Source organism: Rhincodon typus, unplaced genomic scaffold (assembly GCF_021869965.1).
Source record: "Rhincodon typus isolate 14 unplaced genomic scaffold, sRhiTyp1.1 hic_rhity00002334, whole genome shotgun sequence".
Classification (NCBI taxonomy): Eukaryota; Metazoa; Chordata; class Chondrichthyes; order Orectolobiformes; family Rhincodontidae; genus Rhincodon; species Rhincodon typus.
Window position 1 is genome coordinate 879 of NW_025967972.1, and position 17,318 is coordinate 18,196.

General features: G+C 42.2%; 1 protein-coding gene across 1 annotated transcript; it reads left to right on the plus strand.

The window, feature by feature from the left end:
* Positions 1 to 843: 843 nt before the first annotated feature.
* LOC125481494 (probable E3 ubiquitin-protein ligase HERC1) lies at positions 844 to 15,783 on the plus strand (the record flags this gene model as incomplete). Its single annotated transcript, XM_048593107.1, has 6 exons — positions 844 to 1,042; positions 1,362 to 1,522; positions 8,103 to 8,219; positions 14,263 to 14,494; positions 15,125 to 15,249; positions 15,524 to 15,783. Coding segments are annotated over 6 exons (1,094 nt in total), but the record flags the coding sequence as incomplete, so codon positions are not given.
* Between the last annotated feature and the right edge of the window lie 1,535 nt (positions 15,784 to 17,318).

Consider the following 17,318-nt stretch of genomic DNA (forward strand, 5'->3'; position numbering starts at 1 on the left):
CCTAATTCTGCTCCTAGGTTGTGTTCCTAAATATTTTACAACTGTATCAGTAAAAATTAGAGGTCGAGAACAACATAGCCCTTTGAAAACTAGTAATAGTCGATGTGGAAATAGGATAGAATGACATCTGAATAATTACTTAGCAGCAGTATTCACAGTGGAAGTAAAAACATCATGTTAAGAAAACTGTTGTTGAGTCAGGGACCAGGAGTCACCAATTTTGATGTAAATATTATTACAGTATTCAAGAAAATAATGACTCTAAGGAGTGACTGATCCTCCGGACCACTGGTTTCCAACGAAGGATTTAAAAGAAAAGTACTTTAATTAAGAACATAGTATAAATATAATCTTCCAAAGTTCTCCTGACTGCAAACTTTTCTTTCAGTGCGCAACATAGTTGTATGGGGGCCAGATAGGACAAGTGGAGAGAATTTTTTTTATGCTAGTTAGGACGTCTGGAAGTGGGGGGAACATCTTGTAAGAATTAAAGCGAGACTGTTGAGTGAAGGGCAGTTGAAGTTTGGAGTTCTCACAAACAAAATTTGATTGATCTATTATCGATTTTAGCTTTAAAATTTATAAATAATTGTTTACCAAATAAATAAAGGGATATGGGGCTATAGTGTGTATATTGAGTTATTAAACAATTAAATTATCCCTATATGGAACAACCAAGCTAGCTTCATAGGTTATACACAAGTTTCATACATTTGTACAGTTCAGACCCTTTATGTAGTGGAATATGATTAAACCACATAGGACTTGCAATATTACATTTTATTTGGAAGCACACAAATAGTGGTTTACTGGTTTATTACTACCCTTATAAATTCCTGACAGATGCCCCTCAGCAGCCTGAAGAAATAGATGCTGCAATGCACGCTCAAACACCTGTTACCACAAGTCCTTCTGCCTCCAGCACCACTTCATTCATGAGCAGCTCTCTTGAGGACACCACCACTGCAACTACGCCCGTCACTGACACAGAAACTGTGCCTGCCTCCGAGTCGCCCAGTGTAATGCCACTCAGCCTTTTACGGTATGTGCTGTTATATTTAATCTGACTTGTGATTGAAAACCATTGTTTCATTGTTTTAACTTTAATTTCATAGTTTTTAAACTAAATTGGAATATGTAAAGAAAATAAAATCTGGCCTTTCATTTGGTTAAGAAATTTCTGACAGGTTGTGAGCAATATTAGACTCAAATATTGAATGTTTGCAGCAATGTGTGATACTCTAAGAATCAAGAAAGAAGAATTAGAACAGTTGAAGGTAGTAACATTTATGATCATGTGTTCATGTTGCTGTTGTAATCTTTATTGTGAAAAAAATTATCAATCACATTGTTCCTCTCAGCCAAATGTTCTCCAGTTATCCAACTACCACATTGCTGCCTAGTCGACGGGCACAGACCCCGCCTGTTTCTTCTCTACCAACCTCACCTTCAGAAGAGGTGGGCAGACGACAGAGTCTCACTTCACCTGAATCCCAGCCTGCCCGACCAACAAACCGAACAGGTATTGAAATGACTGTGTGGTAATTTTGTGGAGGGCTTAGTTTTGGTTTTGTTTGTTTACATCAGCTCTCAGTTCACAAACTTCTGTGGTTTGCATTTACATTACTTCACGACAAAACATGAGAAATTTTCTTTCCTCCAAAGTTGTGAATACAATACAATACCTCACAGATTGCAGCAAATGCTGGACCCTAGTTTTTGGAAAGAATTAGTTACTTGGTATTTGTTCAAGCCACATGCATGAGGGAATAGACTGCAGGTGGGAGGAGAGAAGGATACTTTAAAGCTGTTTAAAAATTTGGCAAAAGTTGTTTGGTATACATGTCCGTGAGGTCCATGTCTAAACTGGGTTGAGCACAAAGAAGCCATTCAACTATCGTAACTCCACTGTCTGAACGAAGACCTCGCTTAGTGATTTCCAACCCCCCTTCTTCCTGTAACCCTGTACATTCTTCCTTTTCTGTTAGAAGTCTAAAGCCTTTTTGCATGTTTTGATTGAACATGCCTCCATCATACTCTTGACCAGTCAATCCATATTATAGAAGAGGAGTGGTGGAGGTCTTAGAAAACGTAAAGGTGGATAAATCACCGGAACCTGATCCTCGGACATTGTGTGAAGTTAGGGAAAAAATTGTGGGGCCTCTAGCAGAGATATTTGTATCATCTACAGCGATGGGTAAGGTGCCAGAAGACTGAAAGGTGGCTAATGTGCCATTAGTTAAGAAAGATTGCAAGGAGAAGCCTGGGAACTATAGACCGATGAGTCTGACATCAGTTGTTGGAGGGTGTTCTGAGAGATAGGATTTACATGTATTTAGAGAGGCAAGGACTAATTTGGAATAATCAGCATCGCTTTGTGCATGGGAAATGGTGTCTCAAATTTGATTGAGTTTTTTGAGGATGTAACCAAAAGATTGAGGGCAGAGCAGTAGATGTTGTCTACATGGATTTCAGTAAAGCTTTTGACAGGGTTCCAAATGGTAGACTGATTAGTAAAATTAGATCCCATGGGATTCAGGGAGAGCTTGCCAATTTGATTCAAAATTTGCTTGATGGTGGGTGGTTGAAGATCGGTGCTGGGTCCACTGTTGTTTGTCATTTCTATAAATGATTTGGATGAGAATTAAGGAGACATCGTTGCTAAGTTTGCAGATGACACCAAAATGTGTGCTTTAGTTGACAGTAAAGAAGGTTATCTAAGATTACAAAGGGACCTTGATCAATAGGGGCCAAGGGATGAGGAATGGCAGATGGAGTTTAATTTGGATAAATGCATGGTGTTGCATTTTGGTTCTGAAGAAGGGTCCCGACCCGAAACATCAGCTTTCCTATTTCTCTGATGCTGCCTGGCCTGCTGTGTTCCTCAGCTCCACACTTTGTTATCTCTGACTCCAGCATCTGCAGTTCTTGCTATCTTAGTTTATCCAACTTTTCTTAATAGCTAAAATCGCCCACACCAGGCAACATCGTGGTAAACCTTTTCTGTACCCTCTACAAAGCATCCACAGCCTCCTGGTAGTGTGGTAACCAGAACTGTACACAATATTCCAAGTATTGCTTAACTAAAGTTCCATAAAGCTGCAGCATAACTTGTCTATCCTTATACTCAATGCCACTTCTAATGAAGGCAAGCATGGCATAGGCCATTTTTACTTGCTTAACTACCTTCAGCGCTTTATGGTCCTGCAAACCAAGATCCCTCTGCCTGTCAACACTCCTAAGGGTTCTGCCATTCTCTGCATAATTTCGACCTGTACTTGACCTTCCAAAATGCATTACCTCACATTTGTCTGGATTAAAGTCCATCTGCCATTTAACTGCCCATGCCTCCAACTGATCTATATCCTGCTGTATCCTCTGACAGTCCTCCTCATGATCCGCAACTCCACTAATCTTTGTATTGTCTGCAAACTAACTAATTAGGCCAACCACGTTTTCCTCCAAATCACTTATGACCGCGAACAGCAAAGGTCCCAGCACTGGTCCCTGTGAAACAACACTAGCCTCAGCCCTCCACTCCAAAAAGCTACCTTCTGCTGCTACTTTTTGTCTCTTATGACGAAGCCAGTTGCTATCCATCTTGCCAGCTCACCACTGATACCACGTGACTTCACCTTTTATTCCAATCTGCCATGAGAGACCTTGTCAAAAACTTTACTGAAGTCCATTTGAACAACATCAACTGCTTTTTCCTCGTCAATCATCTTTGTCACCTCCTCAAAAATCTCAATAAAGTTAGTGAGGCATAACCTCCCTTGCAAAAACCATGCTGTCTATTGCTAATAGGTCCTTTTGCTTTCTAAGTGCGTATAGATCTTGTCCCTGAGAATCTTTTCCAATAATTTCCCTACCACTGACATGAGGTTCACAGGCCTGTAATTTCCTGGATTTTCTATGCTACCCTTCTTAAACAATGAGACTGCATTGACTCTTCTCCAGTCCTCTGGGACCTCACCTGTGACCAAAGAGGATACAAAGATATCTGTCAATGCTAAAGCAATTTGTCCTCTTGCTTCCTCCAATATTCTGGGATAGATCTCATCAAGACCCAGGGACTTATCCACCTTAATACTTATTAAGACGCACAACACCTCTTGCTTTTTAATAGCAACTTGTCTCAGCAATTCGACACTCCCTCCTTTTACACTATCTTCCACTTTGTTGAAAATTGGCACAAAGTATTCATTTAGGACCTCACCTTGCCTCTTCTGTCTCCACACATAGGTTCCCTCCTTTTGTCCTTGAGTGGGCCAACCCTTTTACTTGCTACTCTCTTGCATTTTATATATGTATAAAAAGCTTTGAGATTCTCCTTAATCCTATTTGCTAATGACTTTTTATGACTCCATTTTCGCCCTTCCCATTCCTTGATGTGGAGGTGCTGGTGTTGGACTTGGGTGGACAAGGTCAGAAATCACACAACACCAGCTTGTAGTCCGATAGGTTTATTTGAAAACACAAGCTCTTGGAGCCTTGCTGCTTCTTCAAGTGAAGTAAGAAAGAACACAGAATTTATAAGCAAAAGATCAAAGGGTCACACCACTGATGAGGATGTATTAAAGAAACCCAAGATGCTGTTAAATCTTTAATCAGTTAGAAGGTTTTAAGTGATTAATATGTATATGTAAATCCCTGAATTGTCCTGAGAGAACTAAAGGTTTTATCTGTGTAAAGAAGAGGTAACATTTTAGGTCAGACAATGCATGTTGAGTGTTAGGCCTCGTTTAGAATCTGTGTGTGTTTTGGTTTGGCTTCAGACTGGTTTTATTTCTGAAGTGGGGGTTTATATAACACCACATTGACTGACTGTCTGTCTATAAATTGTGTGCTTTTTGTACAAAATAGAATGTACCTGCAAACAAAAATTCACCCCATAGATTTATGACTGAGTTTGGGGGTAGCCTGTGTGTGTTGGGGGGGTGGGGGTTGGGGGAGGTGTGGGGGTAGGGTGGGGGAAGGGGGAGTGAGTGTGTGTGTGTGTGTGTGTGTGTGTGTGTGTAAATCTAATCCAGTCTCTCATTGGTTGTTCAATGCATTGCTCTGGAACGTAGTGCATACACGTTCCAGGAATTCATGCTCCACAGCAGTAGAGTAGATTAGTTTTATCCAGTCTATATGTAAATTGAAGTAACCAATTTTTACTATATTACCCAAATCACAGTCACGTCTGATTTTTTGATTTCTACCATGCCCATTACTTCAACTGTTCTTTATAAACATCTCCCTCCCTTGCTGTTCATCAGAGCCACCTAAACTGATTGATTGTGCATGTTCCACCCTCTGATATAAGATCATTCCTTACTGATCTTGTCCCTTATGAAGGGCACTACCCCATCTATTTTTCATCATTGCCTATCCTTCCAAAATAATATCCTTCATCATAAAGTTCCCAAGCTTGGTCATCTCATAGCCATGTATTTCTAATAGCATTTAAATCATTTCATTTATGTCAATTTGTCTTAAAATCATCAATCATCTTGTGTACATGAAGTGCATTTAGTTCTTCTTTTTTGAAAGCTTTATTGTGCATTCTGATACTATTTGACATGTGCCTCATAACCATCATTCTTCTAATTTCACTTACGAGCCTCTTGCTTTCATCCAATATGAAGAAAAAAGTTTTCACTCAGCGGGTGGTGGAGGTCTGGAATGTACTTGCTGGGAGGGTATTTAAGGCGAGCAACCTCACAACCTTTTAAAAAGCGCTTGGATGAGAGTTAAATGTCATAACGTTCAAGGTTATGGGCCTACGTGTTAAAGTGGAGGGAATATAGATGGTGTATTTTTTTGACAGTGCAAACTTGAAGGACTGGAGGACCTCTTCTGTACTGTATGATTCTGAGTTCCTTGTCAACTTCATATTTCCCTGCCAGTATTTTTCCAACAACTGTAGCAGATCTCCTTGCAGGAATATTCCATCATGCTAACGTACAGTTCATCTATTTTGAACTCACCAATCCCAGTGCCTCAGAAATGTGATACCTGTGATCAGTTCTTTAACCACATTTTAATTAGTCAGCCCTCCTGTTCCTGTGATGGCTAGCATGGGAGATTGAGAGTAATCCTGAGATGACCATTTATGCTTTATCAACCTCCTTTCAATCTCCTTTCAATCTCCCTAAAAGATACTATGGTATTGTATCTCATATACTCTGATATCCTTGACCCTGACAGTTGGGAGGCATCGTACCATCCTTAAATCAAGTCTATGGTTGGAGAAATGCTTGTCTGTTCCTCTAACTAAAGAATTCCCTATCATTACTGTTCTTCTACTTTTTCTTTCCTCCCTCCATTGACCATGTGAACTGCCTGTAGTACTAAAGTTCTGAAACTTCGAATTCAAGCTTGTGTAACTGAAAGCACCTCCTTGAAATGTATGTCCATGACTTCCCACATGCCACGAATGTACCTTTCACTCAGCGAAGCTGCGCTACCATATCTTACTTATACAGACTACTTATTATATGTAAAACAGTTGATAGTAATTACCCTTCAGCACCTTCTGCTGCATAGAAATAGGAACAAAATGCTAGACAGTTTTGAAGAAAGGTAGATTAAAAAAGCAAACAGGAGCTCCCCACTTCATCCCCCCTTCACCGAACTCAGCCTAAATTGCTCTCTGCTTCTTGCATATTTTGAAGGCTTAGAATATTTTCATAATTCAAGGGCTAAATTCATTTATATTTGTTTTAACATTGAGCTTATTTGGTTTCATCTTTTGATCTTTGTCAAGTTCTCAGGAAAGAGCAGATCTTCCTCCCAGGTGGCTTTTCTTGTAAAGAATTTTTGAAATGTAACTTTGTTCAGAATTGCATAAGTTTAGATTTTTGACACATCTGTGATTGATAATTACACAGAAATAGTCTGAGTAAACTGATATTTAACAGGAGATTAACTTATTGATAATGATTTCATCCTTTGTATCCGTCACCTGACGGAGGGAATCTTCTCCTGTAAAAAATACACATTCATTATTCAGATGAATAATGGTGGCTCAGTGGTTAGCACTGCTGCCTCACAGCGCCAGGGACCCGGGTTCGATTCCACCCTCAGGCAACTGTCTGTGTGGAGTTTGCACATTCTCCCCATGTCTGCGTGGGTTTCCTCCGGGTACTCCGGTTTCCTCCCACAGTCCAAAGACGTGCAGGTTAGGTGGATTGGCCATGCTAAATTGCCCGTAGTGTTCAGGGATTGTAGCTTAGGTAGGTTATAGGGAGATGGGTCTGGATGGGATAACAAGGTGCAGAGCTGGAGGAACACAGCAGGCCAAGCAGCGTCAGAGGAGCAGGAAGACCCTGGGTCTAGGCCCGAAACATCAGCCTTCCTGCTCCTCTGATGCTGCTTGGCCTGCTGTGTTCATCCAGCTCTACACCTTGTTCAGATTCTCCAGCATCTGCAGTTCCTACTATCTCCGGGTCTGGATGGGATTCTCCAAGGGTCGGTGTGGGCTTGTTGGGCTGAAGGGCCTGTTTCCACACTGTAGGGATTCTGTGATTCTATGATGAACTTATTCTTCCGATACCAATTACATCCAGCTTTTTGCTCACGATCTGGTCTGAAAATAAATTGGTTTGATGGTTTCAAGTTTGAACTTTGAACTTTGACTTTTTTGCTTAATTTTGTTCAGTTTGTAGTACAGCAAGCCATTGTAGAGCTCCTTTCTCCAAAAACCTTAACAAATTATTTCCAAAAAGGGATTGGGCATAGAGGAGAAGAAAAGTGAAATCAGACTTTAACTGCATGTAGAGAACGGGTTTTATGAAATTTCCTTGGATATTTTTAATCAACCTGATGTGTAATGACACACCTCTGGAGCAGATGGGACTTGAAACTAGTCTTCTGACTTGGTGTAGACATTGCCAGTGTGTCACGACCTCTTAAATCTTAGGACAATCAATCAAATTTATTGCAAGTCTGAGGTTTCTGATGAAATATTTAAAACTCAACTATGCAACATCATCTGAAGCAACTAATGTTCCCTTAAAGCTAGCAAACTTTTGTACCAAGCTTTATTAGAAAGTAATAATTAAATAATATGTTTAAACTGTCACCAGCTAATTAAATTTTGTTTTATTTGTTAGCCTCATCTGATCCTAGTAGTAGACTTTCAACTTCGCCGCCACCACCTCCAATTGCTGTGCCTCTTTTGGAAATGGGCTTTTCGCTGAGGCAGATTACAAAAGCCATGGAAGCCACAGGTAATTAAATTTTAATTCACACAATAATGAGCACATAATACACTTAAAACCAAACTGACAAACTTCCAATTTTGTAATGGATCAATCTCTTGTTGAAGAAATTCAGGATTAGAAAATGCAATATAAAATGTACTAGATCCACGAAAAGGAGGAGGACCTAATTTAGTGTCACCATTCTCGGGTACTGAACTTCCATCTATAGTTAGATAGCCTGACATTTCAAATCCTGGGCCATTTCCTCCAGAGAAAACAAACTCATCTGACAATCTCTCCTTATATAACTGAGTTCTAAAGGCATCCTTGTTGTAACACTGCAATGTGACATTGTCTCAAAGGGACGCAACGTATTCTAAATGTGGCCTTCTCAGTGAACCGGACAAGGTCTTTCTGTCAATCTACATGCAGGGTAAATAGAAAATGCTAAGCCTTGCTGAAATGGCAGTATTACTCGGTTATTGCTTCAATGTTAAGAGGGTGCTGTGACTTACAGATAAGACCCTGTCTTTACTTAGAAAGTTAACAGTTCAGAAGCCACCAGTTCTCTCAATGCTAAATTGAATCTGAGCATGCCTTGCTAGCTGTTGCCTTCCTGTTGTAATCATTGCAAAATATTAGTTTCGTTGACCTTCATATGTGTTTGACAGATTTCATTTGGGGTGTGGCAATCAAAATTCTATGTTCATTGCAAGATTGTCATATACAAGAACTATGAGTGAAATAATTGCACAGAGGCCGGTATCCCGTCGCCAAGTCACCCTTTATTGACTTGCACACAGTACCCTGGCTGCGGCCAGCAACTCGGAGTCAGATCCCTGAACTGACGAGGTGCTAAATTTGCTGGTTATATTGGTCAGCCAGGGCTTACCTGTTTGGGTTGTTAACCTGGGCCAATCAAGGATCTCATAATCAACAACATCCAGGTGATTCCAGTCACTACATCCGTCTTCCTGTATGTCCAGAGATGTAGGTCTGGCCTTTCTCCTGTAGCTTTTCTTGTGACGTTTTCGCCCCAGGTCCGGTTCCTTTGACTCAGAGGTGGTGAGTTCTGGACCATCACCCGTCTCTTGCATCTGGAGAATCACGTGAGAGTTTCCTCCTCCTCTTCCGGCGGTAACGGAATTGAGGCTGTATTCATTTCGGACTCTGAAGTTTCCTCATACAGTAGACAGAGGGGCAGAACCTACAGTTTCTGACAGCCCTTCGGGCTGTTCTGAGGGGCCAGGTATGTTTTGCTCCTGCCCCGTTTGCGAGGTACCAGCTTTCAGGTGATGCACTTTTTTGTTCTGGGCTACGTCACCTACCCGAACTTTGTAAGTCACGGGACCTGACCTCGCCTCGTACCCATACAGGGCCATTTCCATGTTCCTGCACCAAACTAGATCCCCAGAATTAAATACTCTCTCTCTCGTTTAGAGGAGGCATGTGGCCAGCAGTGGTGTTCCTGCTGCACTTTCACCATCCCTACCAAGGTCTGGAAATATCAGCTTTAACCTGTTGCGGAGTGTTCTCCCCATCAGCAACTCTGCTAAAGCTATTCCCATTGTGGTATGCGGAGTGGTCCTACAGTTGAATAGGAACTGGGACCATTTGGTATTAAGCGACACTGCAGGCTGCTTCTTTAAGCCTGCCTTCAATGTTGGAACTGCTCTTTCCACTAAAGCATTGGGCGATGGCTGGTAAGGAGCTGTCCTTATGTGCTGAATGCCATTGGACTTTAGGAAATATTCAAATTTCCTGCTGGTAAATGATGACCCATTGTCCATGACCAATACTTCCAAGAGACCATGTATATCAAACGATGCTCGCAGCTTCTCCATCGTCGTCTGAGTTTGCCAAGCGTACTGTATGCACATCCAACCATTTTGAATGGGCGTCCACAATGACCAGAAATATTTCAGCCCATCAAATAGTTGACATAAAACTGAGTCCAGGGTTAACCTTGCCATTCCCACAAATGTAGGTAATTTTTGTCCTTGTTAGCAATCTGGGCACTGCCCCACCTTCGCAGCTATGTCCACATCCAACCTTGGCCATCAGACATGGCTTTTTGCTAGCATCTTCATCCTGGACAGCGCTGGATGACCCTGGTGGAGTTCAGTATCTGGCGGTGACCTTTACTTGGGACAGTCACCCTTGCTTCCTGCCGTACTCTTCAGTGATCTGGTCTCGTCGGGCCCAGAAAGGTTTAAATCCTGATTGTGATGGCCCTTTTGTTTCCCCCATTACCACCAGCTGTTTTAGTTTCGTGAGGACAGGATTTTTTTTTTGTGTGTCCACAGTTGAATAGTGTCCGCGGTGACTGGAAGGGTGTCCAGGAAGTTTAAAACCAAAACCGACTCTTCCAGGGGTGGTACCACCGGTGGAGTACATGCCAGTGAGAGGTGGCTTAAGGCATCCACATTTGCCACTTTGCTTCCTGGACAGTGTTCTAATTTGTACGTGCTGAGAATAAGGGCCCAACTCTGAATTCTACTAGAAACCATGGATCGCACTGCCTTGTCTTCCTTCAGTAAGTCCTAACCAGGGTTTGTAATCTGTCACTATGAAAAATTCCAATCCATGAAGGTACTGGTGGAACTTCCTCACACCAAAGATGACTAGCAAACCTACTTTCTCTATCTGGGCATACTTGTGTTCAGCATCAGCTGAAGTCTGGGAAGCTTATGCTGTTGGGCATTCCTCCCCGTTGGGCCACCAGTGAGCCAACACTACCCTGATACTGTATGCAGAGGCATCGCGTGTCAGCACTACCTCTCGCTTTGGATCGTACTTGGCCCACACCTTAGATGACGATAACTGTATTTTCACTTCCTCCTTGGCTACACAACGATTTCTAAGGCTGACCCTTTTTCTGTAGCAGGTGTAAAGGTGCCAAGATGGAGACCAGATTACGTATGAATTTTCCGTAACTCAAAGAAAGACCTAAGCTCTCGTACAGATGTGGGAGCCACGGCTCCTTTGCTCACGTTCATGTTATCTTCCAGCAGGTGTAACCTGGTTTTGTTGACTCTAACCCAAGTAGGTCACTTCGGGTGCCTGGAGCACACATTTTTCCCACCTAAGGCATACGTTTGCCTGGAGAAATGTTTAAGCACTATGTCCAAGTTCTCCAAGTGCTCTTTATTGGTCTTCCCAGTTATTAGCATGTCATCCAGATAAATGATAATCTGGGGTAGCCCTTGTAAAATGTTCTGCTGGAAAAGGACGCAGGCTTATATACCTTCAATGGCAGTCTTGTATACTGATATAAGCCCTTATGGGTATTTATTGCAGCATACTTTTGGGACTCCTCATCCAGTCGCAATTGCAGGTAGGCATGGCTCATGTCCAGCTTCGTAAAGGACAGCACCCCACCCCCACCCCCCCCCCCACCCCCCCCCCCCCCCCTCCCCCCCCCCCCACCCCGCAAACTTTGTGTAAAAGTCCTCTATGCGAGAGATCGGGTATTGATCCAGCTACGAGATGTAGCTTACCGTTTGTTTAAAATCCCCACAAAGGCAAACCAAGTCGTCAGGCTTCACAATCGGCACAACCAGTGTTGCCCATTTTGCAAGCTGCGTTGGGTTCATGATTCCTTCGCTCTCCAGCCTCCTGATCTCCACCTCTATATTTGCCTGTAAGGCAAATGGCACTAGGTGGGCCTTGAAAAATTTCAGAATTGCTTCCTGGTCAACATGTAAAGTGGCTCTGCCCCCAAGTGATAGTCCCAAGCCTTTGCTGAAATACTCCTGGGTATTTCACTAGGACTTCACTGAGGCAGCGATTTTCTAATCAAAAAATGTTGAGCCAATCTCGGTGAATCTTCCTCAAACAATTCCACCCCAATAGGCTTAGGCCTGAGCCTTTCACTTCTATTAGTGGTAACTGCATGAACTGCTTCCCATTGGAGACCGGAACTGAAGTTGTACCGTTCATCTGCAATGGTTCCCTAGTGTATGTTCTCAGTCTGGCTGAGGTCTTTCACAAACTTAAGGGTTGGAGTCCCGACCGAATTTTGTTAAAGATTCTGCAACCACCGATTAAAGCTGCACTGGTATTGATCTCCATGGAAACTAGGTGGCCATTTAACCATACATTAATTTCAATCGGTTCCGATTTGGATGTCAGTCGCAATTTAATTGTTCCAACTTTGAGGGGCTTTGCAGGGAATGCAATCTCATGGGTACCAGCCTGCAAGTTTTCTTACTCGTAGGACTCCTTTACTGTCTTGAGTCCGCACACCGGCACCAATTACAGAGGCTTGCCGGCCCAGATCCTGAAGAACATTTTTGCCACTTGGTCGAGGCTCGCCTTTGTTGTGAGGTTATGCTGTGGGCTGGCCTAGGGCCCCTATGCCTTGCATGAGGCTCTAGTGAGGCCTACGTTCAAATGGTGTTCCCCAAGCTCAGTCGAGTAAAACCAATCGGGTCTCAGAATTAGAGGAAGTTTGGTGTCGTAATATTCTTTAAGCAACTCCGTCAACTCTAGTATCTCATGCCTCTGGGAAAGTTAAGCCCTTTATAACTGAAAATGCTGCAGGTCCGCAAGCAGTCAGAAGGATTACTCGTTGCTTTTCATCTGCCCCAATGTTATTTGCCCGCAAAAAATATTGCGTTCTTTCCACATACTGGGCACAGTCTTCGACAGCAGGATCAAATGAGTCAGGCTTCCTGAATAAAGGCATAATGCCAGAAATACTTAACCTAACTCCAAGACAACTGCTGCGAGCGAACGTTGTTCAGGCATGTCCTGTTTTCTCCTTTCGCCTCTGAAATAACTGGACAGAAGCTGGTCCTGTCACCAAATCACCCTTTATTTACTTGTGCACAGTACACTGGCTGTGGCCATCCAGGTTTGTATCAGTCCCTTGAACTGAGGCGATTCTAATCTCCTGGTTATACCTATTGGCCTAATCAACCTATTCAGAGATGTTATTACACACCCCTAGAGCAGATGGGACTTGAACCCAGGATTCTCAGTCCACGCGTAGGCGCACCTATGCCACAAGACGCTCATCTCCTGGATTTTTTTTAAAATGGAATTGAAACCACGGTGGGGAAGGAAGGGTTGCAAGAGTGTTTTCTTTTTAATTTAATCTAATTCTCTCGAATTGAAATCAAGCTGGTAAAGGGATGCATTTTTTATTTAACCTGTTTTTTGAATCAATCGGTTCAGAGATGTTATTATACACCTCTGGATCGGGTGAGACTTGAACCCAGAAATCTGAGTCACTACCACTGTGCCACAAGTGGGTCCATTTCCTGATTATATTTTTTCTCTCTTTTTGATCTCCTGGTTACGTTGATTATTAACTAGTCTAATCCCATTCTACAGCATTTGGTCCATGACCTTGTATGACTTCCGATTCCAAGTGCACATCTAAATATTAGAATCACAGAGGCAAACAGCATGGAAACGGGCCCTTTGGCCCAATACGTCCACGCTAACCAGATGTCCTGAACCGAATTAGTCCCACTTGCCTTCATTTGGCCCATATCTAAACCTTTCCTATCCATGTATCTGTCCAAATGGGTTTTAAATATTTTAATTGTATCATCCTCTGCCAGTTCCTCTGGCAACTCATTCCATGTACGCACCATCCTCTGTGAGAAAAGTTGCCCCTCAAGTCACATTCAAATCTTTCCGGTCTCGCCTTAAACCTATGCCCTATAGTTTTGAACTCCCCTACCTTGGGACGAGACCCTGGCTATTCATCCGATCTATATTTCTCATGATTTTCTAAACACCTGTAAGGTCACCCCTCAGCCTCCTGCGTGCCAGGGAAAAACATTCCAGCCTATCTTATAATTGAAAACTTCCAGTCTTTGTAACATCCTTGTAAATCTTTAAGGGTTCTATGGACATGGACCCCGAGAGGCCTTACATAGGAGATATGTTGCATATTCCTTCAGGTAATAGTTATCAGATTCCCCTTGTTTGACAGCATTGGATTATCATTCAAAAATAGATTATTAAATAACAAGGTTTTGAGCTTACTATGATTTTTAGAAGGGTTTTTTTTTTAAATTCTAAGTTCTGTGTTTTGGTATAAAAACTGTATTAGGTGCCAGAGGAGAAGCAGATGCCCAGAATATTACAGTTTTGGCAATGTGGATGATAGAACACCCAAGTACAGAAGAAGATAACGAGCCACCGTCTGCAATCACTTCAGATTCATGCCATGGGGCAACTGCTACAGGCAGTGGTGATAAGTCCAGAGATCAGGGCTATTTCCAATCACCTGGAGAAATACCTTCTGTTGATGCCACAGAGCTGGAGGAAGGGTTCAGTGAAAGGTATGTTTGTGACTTTTGATATTTCATGTTAGCTAATTTTAAAAACTTGAATTGGACAATTTTATGGTTATGTCTTGTAAAAGTTGCCCTGAAAAGAGCATTTAACACCTTAAAAATGTTCCTTTAGAGAAATGATAAGCCTCAACATTCAGACAGCATACTGTGCCTGTCATCAACCAAATTTTGCATTGTGTAACCCAAATTCATATTACAATATTTATTCTTCTCAGCATAAAAATTCAACAAAATTTTAAAGGTATGCATGAGAACATTGGACTAAGGAGCTGGCTTTCGAAACCTTAAAGCCTGCTCAACCATAGAATAAAACCAGTCATTCTTTTGGCCTTTGTCATGACCCATTAGAATACCAGACTGGCAGTTGAGAGAATGATGAAGCCTTATTTCACATATCCAACAAGTTGAGTGTTTTTTTGCAATGATTTTAGAGTTCACTTGTATAAAATAATTGGATGCAAAAAGTAAATCCTGCAGGAGACATTTTTGATGGAATCTTGCTGAAACTTTGATATGTTTTGCTAAAAGAAACATAGCCAACAATTACAATGAACCAAAGCTATGTTTGTTTAAATGTTTGGACTTCCAGTGAGTTATGCTTCATGTTTTTTGCAGCCCAAATCAATTGGATCAAGAAGAAAATGGTTCATCTACCAATGCATCTTCTTCCAGAAACCGTTCAACTGTAACTAGGAGGCAAAAGTTTGAGGCTGCAGCTCGGACTCTGTTAGCACGTGCAGGTGATTCAAACATTCATGCACCAATCTTTCACCTTAAACAGAAAATTTCTCTGTGTGCTTGGTTAACCCCCTTTGTGAAGAATGCTGACTAACCGTGAGTTAATCTAGAAAGTTGAAGTGTAGAGTGCAGTTGGATTATTTGCATTGCATTTGAGAGCCAAGATAAAATAAATACCTATTTTTATGCATTTTTGTTTGTGAATCAATTATTTTTTATTCACATTGCATTGGTGCCTAATAATTTGATAAAGCACTTTTCACTTTAAAATTGCAGCAGGATTGTACCGTTCAGTTCAGGCTCATCGAAACCAAAGCCGGCGAGAGGGGATGTCAATGGCACAAGACCCAGCTGCCCTCTATGACTTTAACCTCGATGAAGAATTGGAGATTGACCTGGATGATGAAGCCATGGAAGCCATGTTTGGTCAGGACTTTGCAAGTGATAGTGATATATTGGGAATGTGGATTCCAGAGGTACTGGACTGGCCAACATGGGTGTGTGGTTGCAGCTTGTGCTGCTTTTGCTTATTTTAAGCTTATGCTCTAAGTTTGCTTTCACTATGGAGTATTGTTTGGCACTTGTTGATCCTATTTGCAACTTCAGTGCATCACAGACAGAATCCGAGTTTTATAACAAGTCTCTATCCTTGTTCTCCCCACCTGTCTATAAACAGATTATTTCCATTTCCCCCTTTTTAAATAGTGGGTATTTTCTTCTCTCTTTATGGCTAGTGACATGGATTGCACCTGTAGTGGTAAAGTAAACCTCCAAAGGATGGATTTCTCACACACTTCTTAGATGTGGGGCAAGCTCACAGTACAGACACACTTAGAAACATATAAGGAGCTACAAAATTGAAATAGCATCAGAGTGTATTCAATCACTAACTGGTTGTATCCCTGAGCCAGAAGACCTTAATCCATGTCCCACCGTGCCTCTGAACAGAGTTATTAGAAAATATCAATCAATGTCCTTTCTTTTTCAAGTGGAATCAAAAGTCCAAAGTTGAGGTTAGTAGTGTGGATTTCTTTCGTGAGGGTGTGCTGGTTTGGCTAGCCAGCAGTTGAGGAAGTGTAGACAGCTACTTCTGTTTAAAAGTCCTTTCTAAACTTTTTTTAATTAATTAATGAGATGTTAGCCAGTGATGCTTACATTATTGCCCATCCCTAGTTGCCCTTGATAAGTTGGTGGTGACCAGTCTTCCTGAATCACTGTAGTCCAATGCTGTGGGTTGACCCACAATGCCATTCAGGAGGGAATTCCAGGATTTAACCTAGTAACAGTGAAGGAATGGCAATTGGTTTCCAAGTCAGGGTGGTGAGTGGTTGGAGGGGAGCTTGCATGTGTTGGTATTCCCATGTATCAGCTCCCTTGTCCTTCTCGATGGAAGTGGTTGTGGGTTTGGAAGGTGCTGACTGAGGATCTTTGAATTTCTGCAGTGTATCTTGTAGGTAGCAGCAGTGTATACTGAGCATCTGTGATGGAGGCAGTGGATATTTATGGATGTCATGCCAATCAAGCAGACTGCTTTGTCTTGGCTAGTATCAAGCTTCTTCAGTGTTTTTGGAGCTGCACCCATCCAGGCAAGAGAGAAGTGTTCCAGCACACTCCTGACTTGTGCCTTGTCGTTGGTGGACAGGCTTTGGGCAGTCAGGAGGTGAGTTACTTGCTGCAGTATTCCTAACCTCTGACCTGCTTTTGTAACCACTGTTGATGTAGCAGGCCCAGTTGAATTTCTGGTTGATGCTAACCCCCAAGAAGTTAGTAGTGGGATATTTGGTGGTGGCAACACCATTGAATGTAAATGGGCAGTGGTTAGATTGTCTCTGTTTTTGATGATGGTCATAGCCTGGCATTTGTATGTTGTGAATGTTTACTTGTCATTGTCAGCCAATGCCCAGATATTGTCCAGATCTTGTTGCATTTGAACATAGACTGTTTTAGTACCTGAGGAGTCACGAACGGTGCTGAACATAGTGCAATGATCAGCCAATATTCCCGCTTTTGACCTCCTGATGGAGGGAAGGTTGTTGATCAAGACGCTGAAGATTGGCCTCTGACCCTATCC